The sequence below is a fragment of the Gekko japonicus genome, unplaced genomic scaffold (genome assembly GCF_001447785.1).
Source record: "Gekko japonicus isolate JY-2015 unplaced genomic scaffold, Gekko_japonicus_V1.1 scaffold367, whole genome shotgun sequence".
NCBI lineage: Eukaryota > Metazoa > Chordata > Lepidosauria > Squamata > Gekkonidae > Gekko > Gekko japonicus.
Window position 1 is genome coordinate 450,218 of NW_015163617.1, and position 26,658 is coordinate 476,875.

Below are 26,658 nucleotides of genomic sequence, written 5' to 3' on the forward strand. Positions count from 1 at the left end.
GGGGGGGGGCGCATGATAAAAAATATATATGGCTATTTACTGGAAACTAAAATGCAAGAAGAGGTGATAAGATCTAGTATGGCGGCTTGGAACAAGGATTTAGGTTATGATATAGGAATTGCTAACTGGTTAAAAATATGGGATACTAACACAAAGATTACTAGAGCAATTTCCTTCAAAGAAAATATTTACAAAGTCGCCATGAGATGGTATATGTTCCCTGTTAAGTTAGCCAAGTTTTCTAAAGCGACCTCCAATATATGTTGGAAGTGTAAGCAGAATGTAGGCACCTATTTACATATGTGGTGGAACTGTTGTAAAGCAAAAAAATATTGGGTGATGATTACTAAAATGCTGGGTGAAATAATGGGAAAGCAAATCCCTCTTGAACTTGAAATGTGTATCTTAAATATGATTCCGGAGTCGTATGAGAAAGCTGAAAAAAACTTTTTGATCTACTGTTTCACGGCCGCTAGGATCTTGTACGCAAAGTACTGGAAAGAGGATAAAACACCAGAAAAGAATGAAGTTATACAGAAGATATGTGATGTGGCTGAAATGGACAAACTTTCTTGTATATTAAGGGGGAAGGATGATTTGATTTTTATAAATACCTGGAAGAAATTGTACATTTGGACACGAAATAGGATGGGTTAATATAACTGTGTTTTGGTGTGTTATAGAAAGAAGAGGTAGTATACTTATTTGTTAGTTGAATAGTAAAGAAGAATAGCGAAGCACTGGAAGTTGCAGGAAAAGAGTAATAGCTGTATGCTCATCCGTTATGAAATGTTAAGCATCTGATTTGTTTGTTTTAATTTGGAAAATGAAATAAAGTATCAAAAAAAAAGAAGAAGAAGATGGGGACGGCAAAGGATGAGATGGTTAGACAGTGTCATAGATGCAACGAACATGAAATTGAGCAAACTTCAGAGGACGGCGGAAGGCAGGAAGGCCTGGCGTGATCTGGTTCATGGGGTTGCGAAGAGTCGGACTCGACTGTGCGACTCAACAACTTTAGAGAACAGCTCTGAGAGAACTTGTGACTGACCCAAGGTCACCCCAGCAGCTGCAAATGGAGGAGTGGGGAATCAAGCCCGGTTCGCCCCGATTAGAGTCGATGCTCCCACCCACTACCCCAAACTGGTGTATTGGTTAGGAGCGTAGCTTTCGAAAGTAGTATTTCCTCAACAGAGGAATAATCCAAAATGAGTCAGTGGATTTGCCTCCTCTTGGGGATTCTAGTCAATATGTCGGGTCATGAGACTGTTTGATCACAAAATAACTTGTCATTTGGGGTGATTTCTATTTCTGCTATTTTTGGACTGTACATTTTTTTGGAATACATCTCTGTGGCTTACTTGTAAGAGATTGGTTGTTCATTTAGTTTAGAATTCCATTGAGACAGAGGGACTCCTATACGAGTGAAAGTCTTACCTTTGACCTTCTGGCCCGCGATAGTGCAAGTTCTTAGGAACTGAGTAAAAGGCAACATTACATTGATCTTTCTGCTCTGTTGCTCCCCAAGATGGCACTCACCAGTACTTCCTCTGACACCAGCCAAAGAGCCAACTCCAGTGAGTTCGACACCCCTGATTTAGTTTATTCGGAGTTTGCCTTTCTCACTGAGGCCCAAGGCATTTTACACCATGTAAGTGGATGCAATCAACAGGCTGAGATACCTAATAAGCAATATGATAGGACTGGGATTATTAGAGATCTGAAAGTACGCATGAAATATTAAACAGTGCAGAAAATGTTGTGATATAACACATCAGGTCTAACTATTAAAACCAATGTCAGATCAAAGATCTTCAACTAATCGGGGTGATGCTCAGCTTTCTTTCTAAAAGTGTAGCCGCTTTCATGCCCGAGTTAATTTGACGGTAGTTTTGTTTCACCCTCCTTTGGAGGATGTTCTGTGTCGTTCGTCATATACTGGTTAAATGCTTCTTCAAGGGATTAATGTTATGGTATCCAGCTCCATATCCTGAGCTGGATCCTACTTTTGATCCTTAAAAAAGTGGCAACTTCCATTTAATTTGCTGCTTGTAATATATGTCTGCTGTTCTCCAAGACTATGTAGATAATTACCTTTGCAAGAAGGTCCAGCAAACTATGTGCCTTGTGTCCTGGCCCACCTTTCTCTTATCCTTTCTCTCAGAACAACCTCAGCTGTTCTTAACTGCTTCAACACAGAACTCACTTATTCCACACAGGTCTGCTTCTAACTTCCCCCCACACAGAACTAACTTAACTTATCAACTGTCCACCTGTAACTGTCACTCCTGACTGATATACATACTCATCCACTCATTTTCACTTCCAAAACCCCTCCCCCTCTCTGTCAATCACCAATCATACCACACTTGCTTCTCTCAACCACTCTAGTCTACTTACCACAGCCATGCAACCAAACTTTTAAAGAGACACACACACACCAAAAACAAGGAATCATTACAGTGAGCGATTTGGTTGCTGCATAAATTAGTTTGCTCTGGAGCCGTCCTTCCTGAGCTAAGACAAACATGTGAGCCAGAGGCTAAAGAACTATGAGCTAGCTCACACTAACTCAGCTTAGAGGGAACACTGATCCCGTCCCATTCTTCAAGAAACGCTACACTTGGGGCATCAAAGTGTGTCGTAAAAGCCTTTGGTAGAACTGAATAACTTGTTTTCCTGAGGACAACACTCTCTGTCTCCCCATGCATACGCCTATGGAGAGAGTATGAAAAAAGACAAAAACACAGACTACTGCTCCTTAACTCTGTGAATTCCCCCCCCCCAAAAAAAAATTAGAACTCGAGGGCATCCAATAAAGTTGATGGGCAGTAGATTCCTGACAGACAAAAATATATACTTCTTTACTCAGCTAAGGATTAAAATATGGAATTTGTTGCCAGAGGAAGAAGGAGAGAAGAGATTGGATTTCTACCCTGCCCTTCACTCAAAGTCTCAGAGTGGCTTACAATCTCCTTCCCTTTCTCTCCCCACAACAGACACCCTGTGAGGTAGGTGGGACTGAGAGAGTTCTGAGAGAACTGCTTGTGAGAGAACAGCTCTGAGGGAACTGTGGCTTGCCCAAGGTCACCCAGCAGCTGCATGTGGAGGACTGGGGAATCAATCCCGGGTCTCCCAGATTAGAGTCCGCCGCTCCTAACCACTACACCAAACTGGATGTAGTGATGGCCACAGACATAGACAGCTTTAAAAGGGGTTTAGTCTGTCAGTGGCTACTCGCCATGGTGACTAAAGGGAACTTCCACATTCAGTTGCACTCAGCCTCTGAATCCCAGTTCCAAGAGGCAACATCAGGGGAAGGCCTCAGCCTCTCTGCCCTGTTATTGGCCGTCCAGAGGAACTGGTCTGGCCACTGTGTGAGACAGGATGCTGGACTAGACCAAACACTTGTCTAACCCAACAGGGCTCTTCTGGTGTTCTTTTGAAGGCCTCGGCCTCTATGCCCTCCAGAAGGACTGGCTGGCCACTGTGCGAGACGGGATGATAGACAAAACGGCCTACTGGTTTCATCCAGCAGGGCTGTTCTTATGAACGATCAGTGTTGTCACACTGCCTACTTACAACCTACCTTCTTTCTCGCTTCCTCTGTCTCCTGTATTCCTGTGGCAGTGAAGGCTCACAGCTTTTGTTCATGATTCACGATCAAACCAGAGACCCTCTGAAGAACCGCACAGGTGACACCCCCCCCCCCCCAATCAGTCCCAGAGAATCAGTTCAGCCTTCTGTAGACTCTTAGGCTCGTGTTCCACTGATTGAAACTCCAATTAGACTATTCTGAGACAGTTACATAATAAATTTGCTGGCAATATATCCGATTAGTACCAGGGAACTCCTCTCCTAGGATTTTCCCTAACATTAGTGGGTTTTTTTTTTTATAAATGTAGGCTTTTTGATGGTAACAAAGCAGCCGACGGGATGCATTTAGATCTATCTAATGTACAAATGGACTACATCTTGGGATTTGCTAAATGACCTCTGCGTGCTGTTGGAGCTGGCTCAGAAGTAGAGAGAGGGGACCATAAAGTGCCTTTTCTTCGGATACAGACGCTCATCCACGTGACTTAGTGGAATGTTCCCTCTGCTTCCCCCCCCCCCCCACGGAGCAGGGCAGTTCACATCCTGAGCATAATCTAACTCAGTGGTGTCGAACTCATTTGTTACAATGGCCGGATCTGACATGAATCTCTCTTTGTCAGGCCAGGCCATGTGTGTTGTAAAATGTAATGCCAAGTACCGGAGATATAAACTGTATGAAGGACAGCAGCTGGTAAGCTCCAAGCTGGTGTATCCTCACTGCAAGGCCCGATGGGCTCCTGTTCCCTCCCTTGCACTAGTTGCTCATGGGCGGCATAAGAGCTCTGAACGGGCCGGTTCTGGCCCCCAGGCCTTATGTTTGACACCCCGATCTAACTGCTGTAATCTTAAAATGGGCAGTGCGAGATCCTGCACGGCTATAGATTGCTGCTGAGCGGGGCTTCCGGTGTTAATGAGCGACCGCTCACATGCACAGCTCAGAGGGAAAACTTACATGTTTTTCTTACTTGTATCCATCTGTCGTAGTTCCTTAGATGTCAGGTTAAATTACGGGTTCAGAAGAGTGTTGTGATCTTCCATCGCTTTTTATTTGCCGGCTACGTAGGGTTTAATCTTCGGAAACGTCGAACAGGGCGTCCCCCTTGCTATGAAGACAAATAGCTAGGCATTGCTTCAAATAGTGGGGGATTTTTAAAGAAGCTTTGCATAATTGAACTGCAGTAAAATTAGTAATATTTTAAAACCACGCAGTACATGTCATCCCTGTATTAACAACATATTGAAAGCCAGCATGAAGATGTATTGTTGTGTTTTTTTAATTTTGTTTTTTTTTTTAGTCCATCCCTAAAGGAGCAAATGTTACAAGCTTTCTAGCAGCTGCAGACCTTGCTGGGCAGCCAGCTTTTGAAGTAGCGATAGAAAGCGACAAACACGAATAAAGACTTTTCAAGTAGATTCTAGAGGCTAATGGGGAGCAATAGGAATTCCAGGGGGTGTCGTGATGGAGAGCAGTAACGTTTCTGTCTCGTTACTTAATAAAAAGGATGCTTGTCTGCAAAGCAGGGTAGTCTTAGAATGCACTGCTGTAGGATTTTTAGAACATTTTTCCTCGAACCTCCGTATTGTGCTCAGAAAGTTCGTAAAACTCTGCCCCAGAATATAGAGCAAGTGGAATTCGGCGGGACGGGAATGGTACCATATCTGGATTACAGGTGGTCAGCCATGTCGTTCTGAAGCAGTAGAACAAATTTAGGGTCCAGTGGGACCTTTAAGACCAACAAAGCTTTATTCAAGGTATGAGCTTTGGTGTGCACGCACGCGTTTTCAAATACACTGGAATGGAAGGTAAGGGTCAAACGTATAGACAGGGACTGAACATCAAATTAACATGTAACATGATGAAGATGTTTTAAGACATAGGAAGGCAAAACTAAATAACAAGCTAAGGTCATGAGAGCCTCAGTCCTATTTTGACATATTTATTGCTTTACGACTGCTGACCTTATAACCTTAGCTTATTTAGTTCTGTCATCACATATCTTAGAACATCCTCATCATATTACATGGTAATTTGATGTTCAGTCCCTGTCTGTAAATTTGACCCTTACCTTCCATTCCAGTGTATTTGAAAAAGCATGCGTGCACACCAAAGTGCGTACCTTGAATAAACCTTGGTTTCCCTTGAAGGTCCCACTGGACTCTAAATGTATATCTGGATGACGTTATGATAAGGAAATGGAGGCTCTCACCTTTCCACGGAAAACCTGCCATTGCCTTTTAATGAACTGAATAACTGCAGCGTAATTACTCTTTAAAAGGGTTCAGCTTGGTACCATGGCATGGCGGGGGGGAGCACCCTGCCATTTTCCTGAGTCAAAATTTCCGGGGGGGGGGGAGAGTGTTCTTAGACGCACTTTGGAGTTGCATGTTCAGTGTCCTGTGCATGTATTGCTCCAAAATGGTGGCCAATATCTGCCCCACAGGGCCTGTTGGCTCAAAAACGATGTGGGTGGAAGGCAGGAGGCTGCCCCATGGCATGGTCCCCGGCCAGATTGGGTCCCTGCAGTCTTTTAGAAAGCAGTTCCTTGCAGCTGCAGGGAAGGCGAGTTTGATTCTGCAAACCTGGACCCAGCTTGTTAAAACTCTTACTGGGTAGTTTGATTTGAAGCCTATGAGGAATTGGTGTTTTACTTGTACAACTTGACTGTAAAACATTTGAGACTAGGAGTAAGGCTCGTTGTGGGAAGAAATACAACGAACTCTAGAAGGAAGCTCCAGGTGAGTGTCCCAACTGTGGCTGGTGGGGTGGCAGAGGGAAGGGGGAAATAGAGGGAGGCGAGCCATGTTTATTTCCTTCTGCTTAGCTATAAGGCAGGGCTGTCTCAAGTCATTTTGCTGCCCCAAGTGGGTACCATGGGAGGACTGCCTCATGGTAACAGGTATGGTTCCCTCCACCCCTGACTTATGTTGATTTGGGGTTATGCAATGGCAGCTACGTCTGTACATATAGGTAGAGGGTGAGCAGTAAATTAGTGTACAGCACAATGAACATAAGAGAAGCCAATGTTGGATCAGGCCAGTGGCCCATCCAGTCCAACACTCTGTCACGCAGTGGCCAAAAATACCAGGTGCCATCAGGAGGTCCAGCAGTGGGGCCAGGACACTAGAAGCCCTCCCACTGTTGCGCCCCCCCCCAAGCACCAAGAATACCGAGCATCCCTTGCCCCAGCCTGAGAGTTCCTATCTATGCCTTGTGGCTAATAGCCACTGATGGACCTCTGCTCCATATGTTTATCCAGTTCCCTCTTGGAGCCGTCCATGCATGTAGCCGCCACCTCCTGTGGCAGTGAATTCCACGTGTTAACCACTCTTTGGGTGAAGAAGGACTTCCTTTTATCTGATCTAACCCAACTGCTCAGCAATTTCATTGAGTGCCCACGAGTTTAACAGGTTCAGGGGCCAAACAGGAACAACAAGCTTAGTTTATATGGTTACCATTTGTTTGGATTTAATTTGGGGGACGGGACACAACGAAGGAAAGACCTCTGTCGGAATTGGAGATTGATGGGCAGGTGTATCCTTAACTGTGGAATGCTGAGAGCAATTAACCGAGACCCCTGCCATTACCTACAACATCAGCCTGTGCCAACCGCTTGGAAGATAACCCTAAATAGACCTAGGAGCCGGTTACGGGAAGAAAGAACTTCTATAGTAGTCATCGTTGACTCAGTTATAACAACATCAAACTAGCACTTATTATGCTATTGTTAATTAGTTTTAAAGGTTCCCTTGCTCGAAAGCCAGTCGAGTCCGACTCTAGGGTTGCGGTGCTCATCTCCGTCTCAAAGCTGAAGAGCCAGCGCTGTCCGAAGACGTTTCCGTGGTCATGTGGCCGGCATGACTAAACACCAAGGTGCACGGAACGCTGTTACCTTCCCACCGAAGTGGTACCTATTTATCTACTTGCAATTCCTTGCTTTCGAACTGCTAGGTTGGCAGGAGCTGGAACTAGAGACGGGAGCTCACTCCGTCATGCGGCAACCCGGGTCTCGAACTGCTGAACTACCGACCTTCGACAGCCTGCAGTTCAGCATCTTAACCACTTGAGCCACCGCAGCTCCTATAATTAGTTTTAGCTTGGTTTAAATGTCTTAATTGCATATATCTGCTGATTTTATGTAAGCCGCCCTGATCCGGCCTTGGCTCGGAGGGTGGGGCAAAAAAATTGAGAAAATAAATAAATACATTCTCCTATGACTGCTGCCTTCTTTTTGTGTGGGTGGAACACGGTCACTGGCTTTTATTTAAAAGACAAAAAAACCCCAGAATTTCAGTGCGCAGGGATGACTTTCAAGACCCATTGCTAGAAGGCGGTAATGTCTACAGTTGTGTTTTCAGTTGGTGATTACGGCTGATTTTAATGCGAGCATTACTAATGAAAGTTACTTCGCCGTGGCAGTGCTTATGCTTGCTTACAGCAGCTCCCGTGTTCATCTCGGTAATAAGCGCAGAAGATCCTGTAATAGCTGAGGAAATATGTAGCTTTAAAAGCGCCAGTGGCGTTTCAGGCAGCATTCCCTCTAAGCTGAGTTACTGTGAGCTAGCTCACAGTTCTTTAGCCCCCAGCTCGCACATTTTTTGTCTTCGGTCAGGAAGGGATGGCTCCAGAGCAAACTAATTTATGCAGGAGCCAAATCGCTCGCTCACCACATTAAGGCCAGTAGCTCACAAAGTAGAATTTTTGCTCCCAAGACTTCACACCTTAGAGGGAGCATTGGCTTCGGGTTTTGTGTGAAGGACCAGATCATAAGAACATAAGAGACGCCAATGCTGGATCAGGCCAAAGGCCCATCCAGGCCAACACTCTGTATCACACAGTGGCCAGAAATACCAAGTGCCATCAGGAGGTCCACCAGTGGGGCCAGGACATTAGAAGCTCTCCCACTGTTGACCCCCCCCCAAGCACCAAGAAGACAGAGCATCACTTGCCCCAGAGTCCCTATCTGATCCTGAGCACAGTGCAACTAGGGTGGATCCTCCATTGTTCTTTGGGCAATCCCTGAACTGCTCAGCCTTTCTCCTCCTCCTCCCAACATTTCAGGGTCCCGTCATGTCACACAGGTTGGAATGGTGCAAAGTGCCCTGAATTCCCAGTGATCACTGATTTGCCAACGTTAATGTATCATGCGAACTGACTGACTTCGTGCAATGCGCTCTTTGGTAGATTCGCTTCTAAGGCACTGGGGTGCATGTTTGCCAGAGACTAATTTTAGAGTTTGATAATTTTCTAGAAGATCATCCAATGTCCCGAAAAGAGCGGGAACTGCTTTAGCGTCCTTTTTGACATCTGTAGTACATTTTAAAAGCGCCTCATGTTGATTTTTGTGTCCTGGTAGCCACAAATACTTGAAACGGAAATATTTGATTAGAGAAATAGTCAAGTGTAGTGTACTAGTCAAGTGTAGTGTGGAATGCTATATTCAAAGTTTACATGGAAATTATTTTGATGGGGGTAATGTTTGTAAAAATTCAAGGATGCTATTTTATTTATTTATTATTTCAATTTGCTACCCCGCTCAAACCCCCTAAGGGGTCTCTGAGCGGCTTACAGATTAACCTTTATACCAAATTTATGGCCACAGAAACACGGGGTGGGGACAATCCCTACCGGCACCCAGTGGAGGCACTGGAATTCCCGGGTCAGCTTTCTCGTCGGCTCGACGGCTCGGCAGTCTCTGGCTCCATTTTTCTTTTGACGGTCTTTCTTGTGGTGTGTCAGCAGGGCCCCTTCGACGTGCCTCACACTCCGGCGCGGCTTTGGCTCTGTCCTTCCGGCTCCGCCACGCCTGCGCCGTCCATGCTCCTCGCGTCATCCGACTCCGCCTCTCCACCACCCTCTTTTCCGTCGTTCGAGTTGTACCGGGACGCCATCTGGCAACGTACATTGTTTAAACTTCAGAAAACCCCACAAAAGCACTGAAATCTGCCCTGACATAGATAGCCCATCAGATCTCGGAAGTTAAGCAGGGACGACTCTGGCAAGTACTTGGATGGGAGACCTCCTTGTTTCTCCATTCTCCGGAATCACTTTTTGGTGCTAGTCAGCCAAATAGGAACAGAACCTTCGCTCCATGATTACCATAGTAGATGGCGTTGGTGGCTTCTGCCAGGTCCTAGAGGCTACGTACATTCATACTCCCTGTGCTCCGGTTTTGGTGAAAGATACCCATCATGGCAGCTTCAGTCTCAAGTGAGACTTGAAGCTGGATTGAAGTGAGTATGAGGGGCTGTGGCTCAGTGGTAGAGCACCTGCTTGGCATGCAGAAGGTCCCTGGTATCTCTGCTTAAAAGATCTAGCAGTAGGTGATGGGAATGACCTCTGCCTGAGACCCTGGAGAGCCATTGCCAGTCTGAGTAGACAATACTGACTTTGATGAACCTGGGGTCTGATTCAGTATAAGGCAGTTCCATGTGTATCATACTTCTTTCATCAAGCAACAAAAAACACTTGCTTGTTCATTCGAAGTGCTATCAATAGTCAACAATGTCTGGTTTCAAGATGGCTTCCTGTGGGGGCGGGGCTGTCACGACCACCTCTTTTAAAGTGAAAGGTGGACTACAAATAAAGGAATAAATAAAATATTACCTCGTTTTTCGGTCTGTTGTTCAATACACCTTGGGCCTAGCTAGACCAGGGGTGTCGAACTCATTGGTTATGAGGGCCGGATCTGACATAAATGAGACCTTGTTGGGCCGGGCCATCTGTGTCATAAAATGTCATGCCAGGTAGCGGAGATATAAACTTTATAAAGGACACAAATACAAAGGTTTTCTTTTACTTAAAATAAAAACACGCTTAAAACATTAGCTCTGTAAGCTGCAAACCTACTTTTGATTTATTGACATTCACCACAGAAATCCCATGCTCAGAGTTCTGAGTCTAGGACCCAGGTTAAAACATGAAATGGCTGAGTGATTCAGAGAGTCTGGCGAAGCAAGCTATAATGCAGCAGCAGAACTGGAAGCAGGAGATGGCCAGTTCCACTGTGGGACTGATCTGGCCCCTGGGCCGCATGTTTGACACCCCTGAGCTAGACAATCCCTTTTGCCTAGGCATAGCTAACAGTGCTGCTAATCAAAAGGGGGGGGGGGACACTGCAATAAGATGCTGACTATTGTAAATTTTCTAATTAATTACAATAGTATAATTTATAATATTTTGACACAGATAGGTTTATCATATCAAAACAAGCAAGGACTTTAGGCAAAAATCAACAATTGTTAAAAGTACTCTTATTCATAGAAGAATCATCAACATTCTTCTATGGAGAAGAGTACTTATACCAATTGTTGATTTTTGCTTACAGTCCTTGTTCTTTTGGATTACGCGATACACCTATCTGTGTCAAAATATTGTAAAATATATTGTTAGAAAATTAGCTAAATAGTTAGCATCTCATTGCAGTCTTTCCCCCCTTTTTGATTTTTACTTACACATTCTAATCCTTCTCATGCTTGCTTCTCTAGGACTAGCAGAAGTTCTGGGTATAGTACAGGGGTGGCCAAACTGCAGCTCGGGAGCCACATGCGGCTCTTTCACACATATCAGCTGGGAAAATGAAGGAAAGGCATACCTTTTCTCCCTCCCATCTATTTGCTTTGTTTCTCTCTCTCTTTCTTTCTACCTCTTTCATTCTTTCTTTCCACCTCTCTCTTTCTCTCTCTTTCTCTCTCTTTCTCTCTCTTTCTCTCTCTCTCTCTCTCTCTCTCTCTCTCTCTCTCTTTCTCTCTCAGACAAATAAATATCATTATCAATATCTGTTTTTTAATCATCTTTATTAATTTTAAATTAATGTATAATACAGCGTAATACAGTGCATCCATCTACAAGAATGTCATCTAAATGGAAAGAGTTGAAACCTACAAGGTTAACCACTTCAGATAAAGAGGATTAGGGGGGAGAATATCTAGAATCTGTAAGTAGGAGACTACAGGGAACCAAGTTGACACAAATGTGGAGTGGTGTGGGGTATCTGATTGTGCACACCTGAGCAAATCAGAAATTTTTGCCATGACCAGGTGTTCCCATAGCTTGTCCTGCCAGTCTGTCACTGATGGTGCTGCTGGAGATTTCTGTTTTGACCTCTTTTGTTTTTATTTTTGGCATATAATGTTAATAAAAAAAGCAAATTTGCATATTTTAAAATTAAAACGTGCCTGTAATATTTGCTCATGTTTTGCGGCTCTCAAAACACCTGACGTTTATTCTATGTGGCTCTTACGCTGAGGAAGTTTGGCCACCCCTGGTATAGTACTTGGGAAGTACACAGAATCTCGTTGCTGTACCGTCAAGAAGTTTGCTTACAGAGTAACCCACCATGTAGCCCTGAATCCCAGCCAGTTCTTCACATGCTTTGGAATTAAGGCAGTATTTATTGGCCAGGTCTCAGAAGTGAGCACTTTATTGCTGCAGGATATAAAGCCCTGTGCAGGCTTTAACTGCGGCTAGAGATGTAAAATTTCCGGAAATTTTGAAGCTCCGGAAAAAAAACCCATTTTTTTCCCCCCCCCCCCCCCCCCCGGAAAAAAACGGAACTTTTCAGGAAAATTGAAAAAAATGCTGCATTAGCGCTTCTTTTTTCTTCTCCAGATTAAAAGTCATTCTGCTACTTTAGGAACATAAAATATGACTATGGACATTTTTTTCTTGGCATGAAATTATCGCAACTAGCATATTAAAAACATAGTGTATCCAAACAATTATTACAAACAGAATACCCACCCACATGCAAAAACAAAACGGAAACCTTTTTCTTCTGACAATAGCACCTCCAGAGGAAGAAATGCATCTTGTTCTTGCATTGGAGAGTTCAGTTTGTAACCTAGGACTTGCTTGTCCTCAGTGCACAGAAATTAGATCAATCTGATACCATACATCTTTATTAGAAATGATTTGGAAAATATTTGAACACCTTGTCTTAAAATATTTTATTTATCATGTTAAAATAAAACGTTCCATGATCATTTTTTTCCCCTTTTCTTTTTTCAATTTTTCCAATTTTTCGGAAAAAAACAAAAAAGGCTTCGGGGAAAAAAAACGGGTGGGGGGGGAACGTTTCCCCTCCCGAATTTTCCCCTTTTCCCCCCGGGCCTTCAGATCTCTAACGGCCGCTTGATACCACTTCCAGCTCTTTCTTCCACTTTTTATCAAACAGCCTGAAATACCCTGTATTTGCGCTTCTCCTAGGTACAATGGCTCCCTTCCTAACGGCGACAGAGGGCGTCGGAAAAGCAGGTTTGCTCTCTATAAACGACCCAAAGCCAACGGCGTCAAACCCAGCACTGTTCATGTGATTTCAACACCTCAGGCATCCAAGGTATGTGACTGGCTCTCTGTGTTTGGAAGATAATGCTGACCTTGCAAGTGGCGACTTGGCCGTGTTTCTCGATTGGCCATCTGCTTGTGCTTCTGTGTGTTTCATAATTCTTCTGATCCTGAAGGACGTGCCTGAAGATGTTCCTGGCTTGTCCGTTATGCAGGTGATAGTTTTTTATAAGCTGGAAGCCTGCAAAGAATGAGGATGGGGGTGGTGAGGAGGTTGGTTTTATTTATATTTTAATATGAAAAAGTCCTGCTTGAGGCAAAGGAGACCCCTCTCCACACAAATCTTCTCATTTATGTCCTTATTAAATTCAGCATGTTAAGCCGCCCTTCCCCGCAAGCAGGGCTCAGGGCGGCTTACGTCAAAACAAAGAAGAAGAGGAGACTGGATTTATACCCCGCCCTTTCCTACCCGAAGGAGTCTCTCAGAGCGGCTTACAAACTCCTTTCCCTTCCCCACTCCACAACAGGCACCCTGTGAGGTAGAAGAAGAAGAGAAGAGATTGGATTTATACCCCGCCCTTCACTATCCAAAGGGGTCTCAGAGCGGCTCACAAACTCCTTTCCCTTCCCCTCCCCACAACCAGTACCCCTTGAGGTAAAAGAAGAAGAAGAAGAGATTGGATTTATACCCCCGCCCTTCACTACCCAAAGGAGTCTCAGAGTGGCTTACAAACTCCTTTCCCTTCCCCTCCCCACAACAGACACCCTGTGAGGTAGAAGAAGAAGAAGAAGAGATTGGATTTATACCCCCGCCCTTCACTACCCAAAGGTGTCTCAGAGTGGTTTACAAACTCCTTTCCCTTCCCCTCCCCACAACAGACACCCTGTGAGGTAGAAGAAGAAGAAGAAGAGATTGGATTTATGCCCCGCCCTTCACTACCCAAAGGAGTCTCAGAGCGGCTTGCAAACTCCTTTCCCTTCCCCTCCCCACAACAGATACCCTGTGAGGAAGGTGGGGCTGAGAGAGCTCTTGACAGAAACTGCTCTTGTGTTAAACACAATAATAATCCATTAAATAAGATTGAAAGCTACCAAAACAATATATTTTTCCAGCAATACAGTGTCATCATCGAAGAGGACGAGAAGTTTCTGTTCCTGCCAGCCCCCGGATGAAGGGGGTGCAGAGGGCTGAGTGGGGGGGGGGGGTTACGAGAATGCCAGCGGTCGCTGTTCTCAACCAAAGGCATGTGGCGGAACGTCTCTACAGTAAGATTCAGTTTTGGGGGACCTGAGCAGACCAGTTTCTTCATCTGCCTCTGGCTCACTCCATATCGCCCCCCCCCCTCAAAGAGAAGAGGCATGCTCCGCCCTAGTTCAGGCGTTATAAGAGCCAGTGTTGCATAGTGGTTAGGAGCACGGACTCTAATCCGGGAGAACCAGGTTTGATTCCCCACTCCTCCACATGCAGCTGCTGGATGACCTTGGGCAAGCCATAGTTCTGTCAAAGCTGCTCTCTCAAGGACAGTTCTGGAAAGAGCTCTCTCAGCCCCGCCTACCTCACAGGGTGTCTGTTGTGGGAAGGGGAAGGAGTTTGTAAGCCGCTCTGAGACTCTGATTGAAGGGCGGAGTATAAATCCAGTCTCTTCTTCTTTTATGTAACACAAGCTGTTTAACATACACGATGATATTTTTCTGCCTCCCTAGGATGTCCCCTAAATATGTGTAAAGCCCTGTCTTTATCCGTTGGTTGCCTATTTTATGGTTGGTGTGAACCTCCCAAGTCAAATGTTAGAGTTCTTTGGGGGGAAGTCATCCAGGAACTGGTTAGGTCACACCCTGCTCGCTCGATAGGCTATGCAAATTTCTTTTGTTGCATGGCTCCTATTGGAGTGGCCGTGGCCGACCTCTCCTGTTCCTGCATAGCCCCCGCGCTTGATAGGACTACTGGAGCTCCTGCTCCAAGCCATAATAGCCTTATTACTTAGAAAACTCTCAAAAATATATACAAAGGGAAAGTCTCACCTCATCAGAGACTTTCTTTCCCACGGAAGCTTCTTCCCGCCAGAGCCAGGGACTCAAAAAGGGGAGAACACATCGGCCGTCGATTCACCTGGAAAGGGAGAACGTGGGTTTCCTTTGCTACCTTATTTCCATATGCTCAGTCATAACACTGGCTATTGGCATGCCTCGACAACTCCCCAGGTGCCGGGTTGTCTAGAAATTTTTGGTGGTGGCAATCATGAGAAAATACGGTCATACCTAACCCTGGAGGGCAGAATAGGAGGCTGGCCCCTAAAAGTTTGGGGCTGGCTTCTTGAATCAAAGAAAATTTGTCAGGGCCTGTGTAACGATTCCTTGTTTATATGTGGGTGTGTCTTTAAAAGTTTGGATGCATAGCTGTATGAAAGTCTAGTGTGGTTGAAACAGGCAAGTGGTGTGATTGGTGAGTGACAGAGAGGGGGAGGGGTTTGGGAAGTGATGCTGTGTGGATGATATTAATGTCTGACAAGAGTGACAGTTAGTGAGTTGAGTGTGGAGAAAGACAGTTAAGTCAGTTAAGTTCTGTCTCTGAGGGAAGGAGACTTATCCCTGTGAAGCAGTCTTGTGTGATATAAGAGTTATGAGTTAAATATTTGTGTGTGAAAGGAGAGACATTCAGTTCTGTGTTATAGGAGTCACAAGAGAAAGCTGAGAGTCAAGGAAAAAGTACAGTGAAAAGTGTTACAAAGTTGCTTGAAACCTCCCTGTCAGTAAAGGAGAAGCTTGTGAGAGACACCAAGCATTTGTTCAAATCATTCCCAGTACTGTTTACATTGTTTACCCTCGCATTTATGCTTTCTTTAAATAAATCCTATTTCCTTCAAGTATACCAGCTCAGTAAAGAATCTTTCCTCAGACCACATAGATCCTCAAAAGCTTAAACCCTCTATCCACCTACCCTGTTATTGAAATAGTAAAGCATAAAGGTTTGAAAAGCCTTATAAATTTCCTGGTGGCAGCCGGATTACCCAGTAGAGAAAAACAGAAAGAACACTTTTAAAGGGAAACCAGACCTCCCCAAATAAGGGGTCATCACAGCCTGTATTATTTATTTATTTTATTTTATTTTATTTTATTCTTTAGATTTGTATCCCGCCCTCCCCGAAGGCTCAGGGCGGCTAACAGGGGCATAAATGCCAGATTAGAACAATAAAAACAATACAACCATACATGCTATAGGGACCTATGAGGAATTGAAGAGGGGAGTGTGTGTGTGTGTGTGTGTGTGTGTGTGTGTGTGTGTGTGTTAAGCCCTGTCTTTATCTGTTGGTGGCCTATTTTGTGATTGGTGTGAACCTCCCAGATTACTGCTGGATAATAATATTTGAAATGAAATGGGATTCAGAGGGTTCTTGTCACAGAAGACGTATCCCGAACCTGTTTATGACTGAGCAGAACAGAAAATTCTGTTGATAGCTCCCCCCCCCCCTTTGGCAAATATTAGGCATTTGTGTTTGTTCGTTTTCTCTCTCTCCTGTTGCCCAGTTGAGGAGTTTTCTTGCTGTATATTTAGTTCTCCCTAGAAGCTAAAATGACTAAGCTGAGTCTTATCATGCTCTGACCACATCCCGAGAAGACAAGCGTCACTGGAAAAGGCAGCGATGCTAGGAAAAATTGAAGGCAGCAGGAAAAGAGAGATGGTTTGACTCAGTCAAGGAAGCCACAAAGGCCATCCGTTTGCAAGACCCGGGCAAGGCTGTTAACAATAGGTTGTTTTGGAGGTCATTAATTGGTAGCAGGGGTGTCAAACATGCTTCTATCAGGCCCGCAGCGGAACTGGCTGTCTTCCGCTTCTTCTTCCAGTTTTGCTGCTGCTGCATCATCGTAGGTTTTGCAGCTTACAGATACACACCTGAACAGCATACTCAAGACTGCAACAGCACAGACGTTCTGATGCAATAATTCAGAGCGAGAGGTGTCAGTTATCAGACGCTGTTAAATAAACAAAATATTGCAAGAGTGCTGATGTTTTTAAGCATGTTTTTATTTTAAGTAAAAAAAAACACCTTTGTGTTTGTGTCCTTTATAAAGTTTACATCTTCGCTACCTGGCATTACATTTCATGACACACATGGCCCGGCCCAACAAGGTATCATTTGTGTCAGATCCGGCCCGCGTAACCAATGAGTTCGACACCCCTGATTTATAGGGTCGCCAGAAGTAGGAAGCAACTTGACCAGTGTTCCCTCTAAGCTGAGTTAGTGTGAGCTAGCTCACAGTTTTTTAGCCTCCAGCTCACACATTTTTGTCTTAGCTCAGGAAGGATGGCTCCAGAGCAAACTAATTTATGCAGTAGTCAGATTGCTTGCTCATAACTTTAATGCCAGTAGCTCACAAAGTAGAATTTTGGCTCACAAGGCTCCACAGCTTAGAGGGAGCATTGAACTTGACAGCACTTTAACACACAACGCATTTGCTGTAAGATAAGGATTAACAAAAACAACAATACAGTCCACAGTAAACAATGACCAAGAAAAAAGAAATAAATAACAATTGTGCACTGACCAACCCACCCAAGAGCTATAGAAAAGAGACTTCAATACAATAAGTAATTCAATGCATGTAATCCATCATAGGACAATACACAAATTCATAGGACAATACACAAATTCATTCACACTTTTCCTAGGTATTGATTAGTGTTTCGGACTTCAGGTCCTTCCTCAGGAGCTACAAGCCAATACCGGAAGTCTCATAGCAGTTTCTTAACAGGTAAACATTATTCAGGTTTTATATGGGCCAGGTCTCCTAAGTTTTAGAAAGCACCTACAAGGGTTGCTACTATGTAAGTTGGACCAAATGCCTCCAACCCTTAGAAAGCAACCAATACCTAGGAAAAGTGTTGGACATCTGACTTCAATGTGGACATCTATTCCAGACTTTATTGTTATGAGAGATTGTTATTCTGGACTTTGTTCTTTCCCTTTGGGATATTATGAATTTGTGTATTGTCCTGTGATGGATTACATGCATTGAATTACTTATTGTATTGAAGTCTCTTTTCTATAGCTCTTGGGTGGGTTGGTCAGTGCACAGTTGTTATTTATTGGTAAGATAAGGATTGACTTTGCCCTCTTCCCAGAAGTTCTCTTGTAATTAGAACGGTCATTTTTTAGTGTGCCCGCGCTTCCAAAGTTGTGACAAACGCAGTCTCCGTTCATACCCAGAGCCAGAATCCAGAAAGCTTGGCTTGTCTAGTGATAGCATCAGATTTTGTGTTGCCAGTTCAGATTACTAATTTGTCTAGCCTGATTTGCGCCAATATATCAGAAATCAAGCATCCTTTTCTCCCCCCCCCCCCAAGGTAATCTCCGACTCAGACTGTCAAACAAGATTCTGCACATACCAGTCAGTGATCAGACTGCTGGGTGGGAACACGTGCAAAAGTTTATCCAACCCTCGGGAACCTCCATTGAACAGCTAAACAGATTTTTAAACGTTCTGGTTTTTTCTTTGCTTTTTAGTCTTTTGTTTCTGTCCTGGGTGCTAATTGTTGCTCTGGGCAGAGTTCTGCAGCCCCCAAAGGCTGTTTTTTAAATAAAAAAAGACTCCAGGGGAACTGTATTGTATAAGATGGTTGGAACACTTTCCCCATGAGGAAAGGTTAAGGCGCTTAGGGCTCTTTAGCTTGGAGAAACGACGACTGAGGGGTGACATGATTGAGGTTTATAAGATTATGCATGGGAAAGAGCAGGTAGAGAAAGAGGTACTTTTCTCCCTTTCTCACAATACAAGAACCCGTGGGCACTCCATGAAATTGCTGAGCGGTCGGGTTAGAACAGATAAAAGGAAGTACTTCTTCACCCAAAGAGTGATTAACACATGGAATTCACTGCCACAGGAAGTGGTGGCAGCTACAAGCATGGACGGCTTCAAAAGGGAATTAGATAAGCATATGGAGCAGAGGTCCATCAGTGGCTATTAGCCACAAGGTATAGATAGGGGCTCTGGGGCAAGTGATGCTCTGTCTTCTTGGTGCTTGGGGGGGGTCAACAGTGGGAGGGCTTCTAATGTCCTGGCCCCACTGCTGGACCTCCTGATGGCACTGGTATTTCTGGCCACTGTGTGACACAGAGTGTTGGACTGGATGGGCCTTTGGCCTGATCCAACATTGGCGTCTCTTATGTTCCTATGTTCTTAAGATATCGAGGTATCATTTGAGTTTTGCCAGTATTTAAAAAAAGACTGCTTTGCTTTCTTCCAATATAATAAAACTTACACAGAGGCAAATAATGGCAATGGATTATGCAGTATATAAAACAAATATAAAAGACTGTGCTTGTGTGTGTGTGTGTGTTTGTGTGTGTGAGGCACATGCCAATAATTCCTGCCTAGAAAGAAAAGAGCGATTGGTGGTCTGAAGTCTGCCAGGATTTCGTGTATTCGGGCGGAAGGGTAGCCAGATTTTCACAACCAGCAGAGCCTTTCCCCCTAGAAAATAAGTCTTTGTGGCTTAATAGGAGAAGAGAGGGTATTTTTTTTTTAGTAGTTCTGATGCAAGGAGAGCCGTTCCAGAAAACCTCTCTTCTAACGTTTCAAGGACAGTAATAGAAACTTCAGCTTTGATAGATGAGAGAGCAAAGTCAGCGGTGGGAAAGAGAACAGCCTTTCCAGAGAGTGTCTTTGGATAGTATTCCTCTCCCCCTGGTCTGTTCTCTGAGACTGGGCATGCATCTTGGGTTTATGTCTGTGTGTAATGTTAAACAGGAGCTGCGGTGGCTCAAGTGGTTAAGACGCTGAACTGCAGGCTGTGGAAGGTCGGTAGTTCAGCAGTTCGAGACTTGAGTGCTACGTGACGGAGTGAGCTCCCGTCTCTAGTTCCAGCTCCTGCCAACCTAGCAGTTCGAAAGCAAGAAATTGCAAGTAGATAAATAGGTACCACTTCGGTGGGAAGGTAACAGCGTTCCGTGCGCCTTGGTGTTTAGTCATGCCGGCCACAGGACCACAGAAGCGTCTTCGGACAGCGCTGGCTCTTCGGCTTTGAAACGGAGATGAGCACCGCAACCCTAGAGTCGGATCTTTTGAGCAAGGGAACCTTTACCTTTTTATAATATTATGCACATACCTTTTCTCAGTGGAGTTTAGGGCCTGCGCAAGGGATCTTGTGTTCTTACCTCTCCCCCACCCCCAGTTCTTGTAAAATTTCTTATAGGGCGAGAAGTAGTAACTGGCCCAAGGACACCCAGTGAACATCACAGCTGAGCATCATGGGATTCAAGCACAGGTTTGCTGTGCGGACAGCATTCTGACTACAACTTTACACTGGCGTGTTGATACAAAGCAATAAGTGTAACAGGCGTATCAGGGAATCTTTTCCATCCATTGGGTTGTGGGACCTCCTTGGCTTTCTGTTTACTGAACGCGTTAGACTAACATGCAAGTCTGAGGCCCACATTTCATCTCGCTGCGTGCTAGATGTTCAAGGAGTGAAGTCTTGTCTCTACATGCCATACAGGGGAATGTTGGAGAGAGGAAAGGGTGAAAAGGACATTATAAGCCAAATGAAAGAAGATTGAGAGGAGTCAGATCCTTAAGGCAGGGTTCCCCCGATATGGTGCCGGTGGGTGCCATGTTGCCATCCGGTACTTTCCTTGGCATCAGTGTTCCCTCTAAGCTGAGTTAGTGTGAGCTAGCTCACAGTTTTTTAGCCTCCGGCTCACACATTTTTGTCTGAGCTCAGGAAGGATTGGCTCCAGAGCAAACTAGTTTATGCAGGAGCCAAATCGCTGGCTCACAACTTTGATGCCAGTAGCTCACAAAATAGAATTTTTTCTCGCAAACTCCATAGCTTAGAGGGAGCATTGCTTGGCATCCACCAAGCTCTCCAGAAAGATGGTGGGGCTGTTGTAAGGGCTGGACTAGGAGAGCCAGTTTGGTGTAGTGGTTAGGAAGAAGGAGAAGAGAAGAGATTGGGTTTATACCCCGCCCTTCACTACCCAAAGGTGTCTCAGAGCGGCTTACAAACTCCTTTCCCTTCCCCTCCCCACAACAGACACCCTGTGAGGTAGGTGGGGCTGAGAGAACTCTGACAGAAACTGCTCTTTTTTCAAGACCTATGTTATCAGAACTGTGGCTTGCCCAAGGTCATCCAGCCAGGTGCAAGTGGAGGAGTGGGGAATCAAACTCGGTTCTCTCAGATTAGAGTCCGCGCACTCAACCACTACACCAAACTGGCTCTCAAACTGCGAACTCTAATCTGGGAGAGCTGGGTTTGATCCCCCACTCCTCCACATGCAGCTGCTGGTGTGACCTTGAGCCAGTCATAAGTTCTCTCAAAGCTGTTCTCCCAAGGACAGTTCTCGGGAGAGCTCTCTCGGTCCCACCTCCCTCACAGGGTGTCTAGTGTGGGGAAGGGAAAGGGATTGTAAACCACTCTGAGACTCCTTTGGGTAGTCAAGGGTAGGGTATAAATCCAATCTCCTCCTCCTCTTCTTCCTCCTCTTCTTATTCTTCCTGTTGTCGTTGTTGTTACTGGCTGTCCTCATTCAAATGAACTGGTTTCCCACTGGATAATCAGGATGACTGGCTTTCCTTAGAAGACGAAGAGAAGAAGAGATTGGATTCATCCCCTGCCCTTCGCTACCCAAGGGAGTCTCAGAGCGGCTGACAAGCTCCTTTCCCCTCCCCACAACAGGCACCCTGGGAGGTCGGTGGGGCTGAGAGAGCTCTGACAGAAACGGCTCTTTTTCAAGAACAGCTCTCGTCAGAACTACGGCTTGCCCAAGGTCATCCAGCAGCTGCAAGTGGAGGAGGTGGGGAATCAAACCCGGTTCTCCCAAATTAGAGTCCACGCACTTAACCACGACACCAAACTCCTTAGTCAGTGTGGTTCCATCTGCCCTTCAGAACTTGTGAGGAGGGAGGTATTCCATTCAGCTCTGCCTCCTATGTCAGACAGTTTGGGGTGGTACTCACCAGTGTTCCCTCTAAGCTGCGGTGTGTCGTGAGCAGGAATTCTGCTTCATGAGCTACCAGCATTAAATTTGTGAGCGAGCCTACTTCACAAGGGTAGGCTTGCTCACAACTTTAATGCTAGTAGCTCATGAAGATCTGACACGCTCAGGCTAGCCCGGGACATCCAAATCAGGCCTCCACCTCCTCGAGTGTCCTTAATTCTAGGTCTTGCGTCTCCCTCAGAAGGGCCTAGTGTGGTGGTGGCAAACCTATGGCACGGGTGCCAGAGGTGGCACTCAGAGCCCTCTCTGTGGGCACGCGTGCCATCGCCCCAGCCAGGCCCAGACCATCATTAAAGTGTCGAATTCTCTGCCAAATAATTTTCAGTCAATGAAAGCATTTGGGATTGCTTTCCTTACTTTGTTTGGATCATCTTAAATTAATGTAGGAGTTGTTTTTTCTAAAGTAAAATATCAGTATTCAGGTTAATTGCCATGTTGGCACTTTGCGATAAATAAGGGTTTTGGGTCGCAGTTTGGGCACGCGGTCTCTAAAAGGTTCACCATCACTGGCCTAGTGTGTGTTATACAGAGATTATGGACATAGAGCTACAATTGTTACCAGAAATTTACTTGCTTGATATAATACCAGATGGGTTCAGACGTGATGATGTGTGCATTTTATCATATACCCTTACTCCATCTAGAATACTTGTTGCTAAATGCTGGAAAACTGATAGCTTACCTACTAGAGAAGAGTTGATCATAAAAATTTGAGTTATGGCAGAAATGGATAAATTGTATATGATACTTTTAGGAAAAGATGAAAAAGCTTTCCAAAAAAGATGGGACAAAGTTAACAAATGGTTTAGAAACTATGTTTAATGTAAACTCCAAAGTTTGATTTATACACTGCAGTTTTGTTTTTCTCTTTTGTAATGTAAAAATCATAAATAAATCTTTTTTTAAAAAAGAGGAAGGGTCTAGTGTGTGACGCTCCAACAAAGTGTCGTTGCAGGGTTGGCAGGAAAATTCTGAAAGAGCAGAGGAGAGATGCACAGATCTGCCACAGGAAGTGGCGGCGGCTACAAGCATGGACGGCTTCAAAAGGGAATTAGATAAGCATATGGAGCAGAGGTCCATCAGTAGCTATTAGCCACAAGGGATAGATAGGGACTCTGGGGCAAGTGATGCTCTGTCTTCTTGGTGCTTGGGGGGGGGGTCAACAGTGGGAGGGCTTCTAATGTCCTGGCCCCACTGGTGGACCTCCTGATGGCACCTGGTATTTCTGGCCACTGTGTGACACAGAGTGTTGGACTGGATGGGCCCTTGGCCTGACCCAGCATTGGCGTCTCTTATGTCTTATGTCTCTTATCTGGGAGAGGGCAATTTTCAGAAGAGTGTCGCTGATGGACGGCATGCCCCCTCAGAGACCCTGGGCATCTCTTTCTTCAAGTGACACTTCGAGGAGCAACTTTTCACTTTCGGTTGTTTGGCACTGTAGATTTCAGCCCCTTGGCCATCACATATAACATTTTGAGGTCTTTGTATATCTGTGTTCCCATATCGGCTGCCAGAGCTTAGAAATAAGGGCTGGAATTCACATCGGTACATGCACTTTTCGCTCGTTTTCCTCGTGATGCGAGGGAGAAACAGACAGTGGAAATGCATCCAGTACAATATTTTCTGACATCTGGATTTTGTAATACCTTGATACTTGGCCAAGGGCCTATTGAGCATGCCCCGAGGCACCTTGTTACCTGAAAGAACAGCTTCATACTCATCACATTTAATACACCTTGAATTTAATAATACAGCATCTCGGCTTTTGTTTTTTAGACAATAACAGCAAAATGAGAGGTGGTAATTAAAATCCTTTACTGTTTTGCATTTCAGAACTTGGAAGTGGAAGGAGAATGCCGGGTTCACCACGGCTCTCTTGCACTTTCTTTGAACCCTTATGAAAGAGCTTTTGTGCTTTTTAAATCGCTATGTAAGGTACAGCATCTGGAGGCTTGCCCAGAGAGCGAGGATGAAATGGGTTGCGAGCTAGTGCTCTTTCCCACATTGAAAGGATTTTAAAAACCTTTTTGGATGGCTTTTCTGGGAGCTTAAGCAGCCTGAAACAAAATGGTGATGGCTCGGAATGATTTTTTTTTGCATGCACCAGAATAACACGGCTTCCAGACTCCCACTGGAGAGGTGTGAGAATTCATGCTTTTTGTTCTAGGAAAATAATTTCCCAGCTTGACATTAAAACTTGGTTCTGCTAGAGTATCAGACTTCAGAATACGTAAAATCTTGAGATGAGAGAGCCAGTTTGGTGTAGTGGTTAAGTGTGTGGACTCTAATCTGGGAGAACCAGGTTTGATTCCCCACTCCTCCACTCGCACGTGGCTGGATGACCTTGGGCAAGCCATAGTTCTGACAAGAGCTGTCCTTGAAAGGGCAGTTCTCGAAGGAGCTCTCTCAACCCCGCCTGCCTCACAGGGTGTCTGTTCTGGGGAGGGGAAGGGAAAGGAGTTTGTAAGCCGCTCTGAGACTCCGAGTGAAGGGCGGGGTATAAATCCAATCTCCTCCACCTCTGTCCTCACATCCCATCTGGTCTGAGGACACGTGACGCAGCGCCCTTGGTGAGGCTAAACAGGTCTAGACCCCATCAGTGCATGGATAGGGAAAACTCTTGAACCACAACACTGCTGAATTGAATCCCACAACGGCAGGAAGGCTTGGATACAAATGAAACAAGAAATGTTCCCTGCACAGAATGTTAATAAATTCTGGCGGCGTGTTTTTCTTAACTGCCTTTGCAACACTATTTTTTAAATTTTATTTTATGGTATTTTATCATCTGCCTTTCTCACTTGGCTCAAGGGATGTTACACAAAGACTCAGTGCAATCAACAGGATGAGACATTCAATGGCCAGTTTGGTGTAGTGGTTAGGAGCGCAGACTCTAATCTGGGAGAATCGGGTTTGGTTCCCCTCTCCTCCACGTGCAGCTGCTGGTGTGACCTTGGGTCAGTCACAAGTTCTCTTAGAATTGTTCTCTCAAGGGCAGTTCTAGGGAGAGCTCTCTCTGCCCCACCTACCTCACATGGTGTCTGTTGTGGGGAGGGGAAGGGATAGGAGATTGTAAGCCACTCTGAGACTCCTTCGAGTAGTGAAGGGTGGGGTATAAATCCAATCTCTTCTTCTCTTCAGTGAAATATTAGCACGACTCATTAAAATATGCAGAATTCCACAGCAGGGTCTTAGTTTCAGCAAGCTATGCACAGTAGTATGGACCACAGTCCCTAATAATTTTTCCCGAAGTAATTTTTGTGGATCATTTAGTACAGTGCAACTCTATGACCTGCATAAGAAAGCCCTCTTGAATCATCATTCAAGTTTGCATAGTTTGCGGAAGGCTAGGAGGGCCTTTCCTGAACTCCTCAGGCAGGCCGTTTCATAAGATGGGGCCACAACCCAGAAGGACCGTGGACTGTAGGTCTGTTAGGTTAAAAAAAAGAAAAAAGCAAGACCATTACACATTAGTTAGAAAGCTTTTCAGTTCCCTTTCAGGAGTCCTAAGCTGAAAGCCGGCTTCCTCCTTTATGCCAGGTGGTTGGTCCAAATAAAAAGGCATTAACTCATGCTGTTCTGACATCCGCAAAACTTTGCGTTCTAATCAAGGGAGACGCATTCCTGTGTTTTACGTGCCACCCCACTGTGCAAATTTTCTGAACACTTCCACTTGGAGGTCCATAGTCTCTCCTGAAACAACAGTAAACCTCGGTCGTCTACCAAATAACGCCGGCACTTTTTAGTATAGGATCCGTGGAAGTGTTCTAGAAGATACGCAAGAGATTTCAGCATTACAATCCGGCCATTTGATGTCGCTCAAAAACCTCGCACTGGCATTGCCCAAGGAGCAGAACACAGCTAATGGTTTATCTTGTAAGCAGTCTGCAGCTGCCAAGTTGGTAATCTTGTGGAAGTTGGGCGAGCCGTTCCTTACCGGCCGTAAATATCCCACAAATGACCGACGTGGGATGTCCTGCAAGCGGGCTGGTGATTTCTGCAGACTTATTTGCAAGGCTGTTAAAAAATACCGTCGAAAGGGAGACGAGAGGCTGAAAGTGCTATCCCATCTGGGTCTTTTGAGTCGACCCCCCCCACCCCCCCCCCCCGGTAACAATCTCTGAAACCCAGGCATCATTTGTATAAGAGGAGGAAAGGTCTCACAGCTGTTGGATTAGCAGTCGGGTTAGAAGGGATAAAACGAAGTCCTTCTTCACCCAAAGAGTGATGAACACATGGAATTCACTGCCACTGGAGGTGACGGCGGCTACAAGCATGGATGGCTTCAAGAGGGAATTAGATAAACACAGGGCTCTTTTTGTACAAAAAGCCCAGCAGGAACTCATTAGCATAATAGGCCACACCCAACAGCAGGAACTCATTAGCATATTGGGCCACACCCCTGACAGCACAGCTCATTAGCACATTATTATTATTTTTTTATTTAAAAGCTTTATTCCCTCTCCTAAAAAGGAGAGATATTTCGCTTAGTTAGAAAGGGGGAGGGTATATAGTGGGATCAAGAGAAAGGTGAGTGATGTTTTAACTGGTAAAGTTAATCTGTTAGTAATATTAAAATTTTCTTCTTTGGCTTCTTCTGTGTGTTGTCAAACTTCTTTTTTCAAACCGGTTAGATGCATTGTCTTTGTTAGTATATTAGTAGTGTCCCAATGGTACTCCGCTAGCAAAGTCTTTTCCAACGATTTTTAAAACGATCATCCACGGGCTGACTTCTTTTAATCTCTGAATTAATCTCTCTCGTGCCTCTTCAAAAGGTCTCTA

At 45.0% G+C, this 26,658-nt stretch overlaps 1 protein-coding gene across 1 annotated transcript in view; it reads left to right on the plus strand.

Moving 5' to 3' along the window:
• The window catches only part of LOC107107169 (E3 ubiquitin-protein ligase pellino homolog 2), a 147,668-nt gene that overhangs the window by 55,578 nt on the left and 65,432 nt on the right, over positions 1 to 26,658 (plus strand). Inside the window, exon 2 of the mRNA XM_015407427.1 lies at positions 12,803 to 12,932. Coding sequence (XP_015262913.1) covers positions 12,803 to 12,932 — 130 coding nt within the window. The remainder of the gene's footprint in view (positions 1 to 12,802; positions 12,933 to 26,658) is intronic.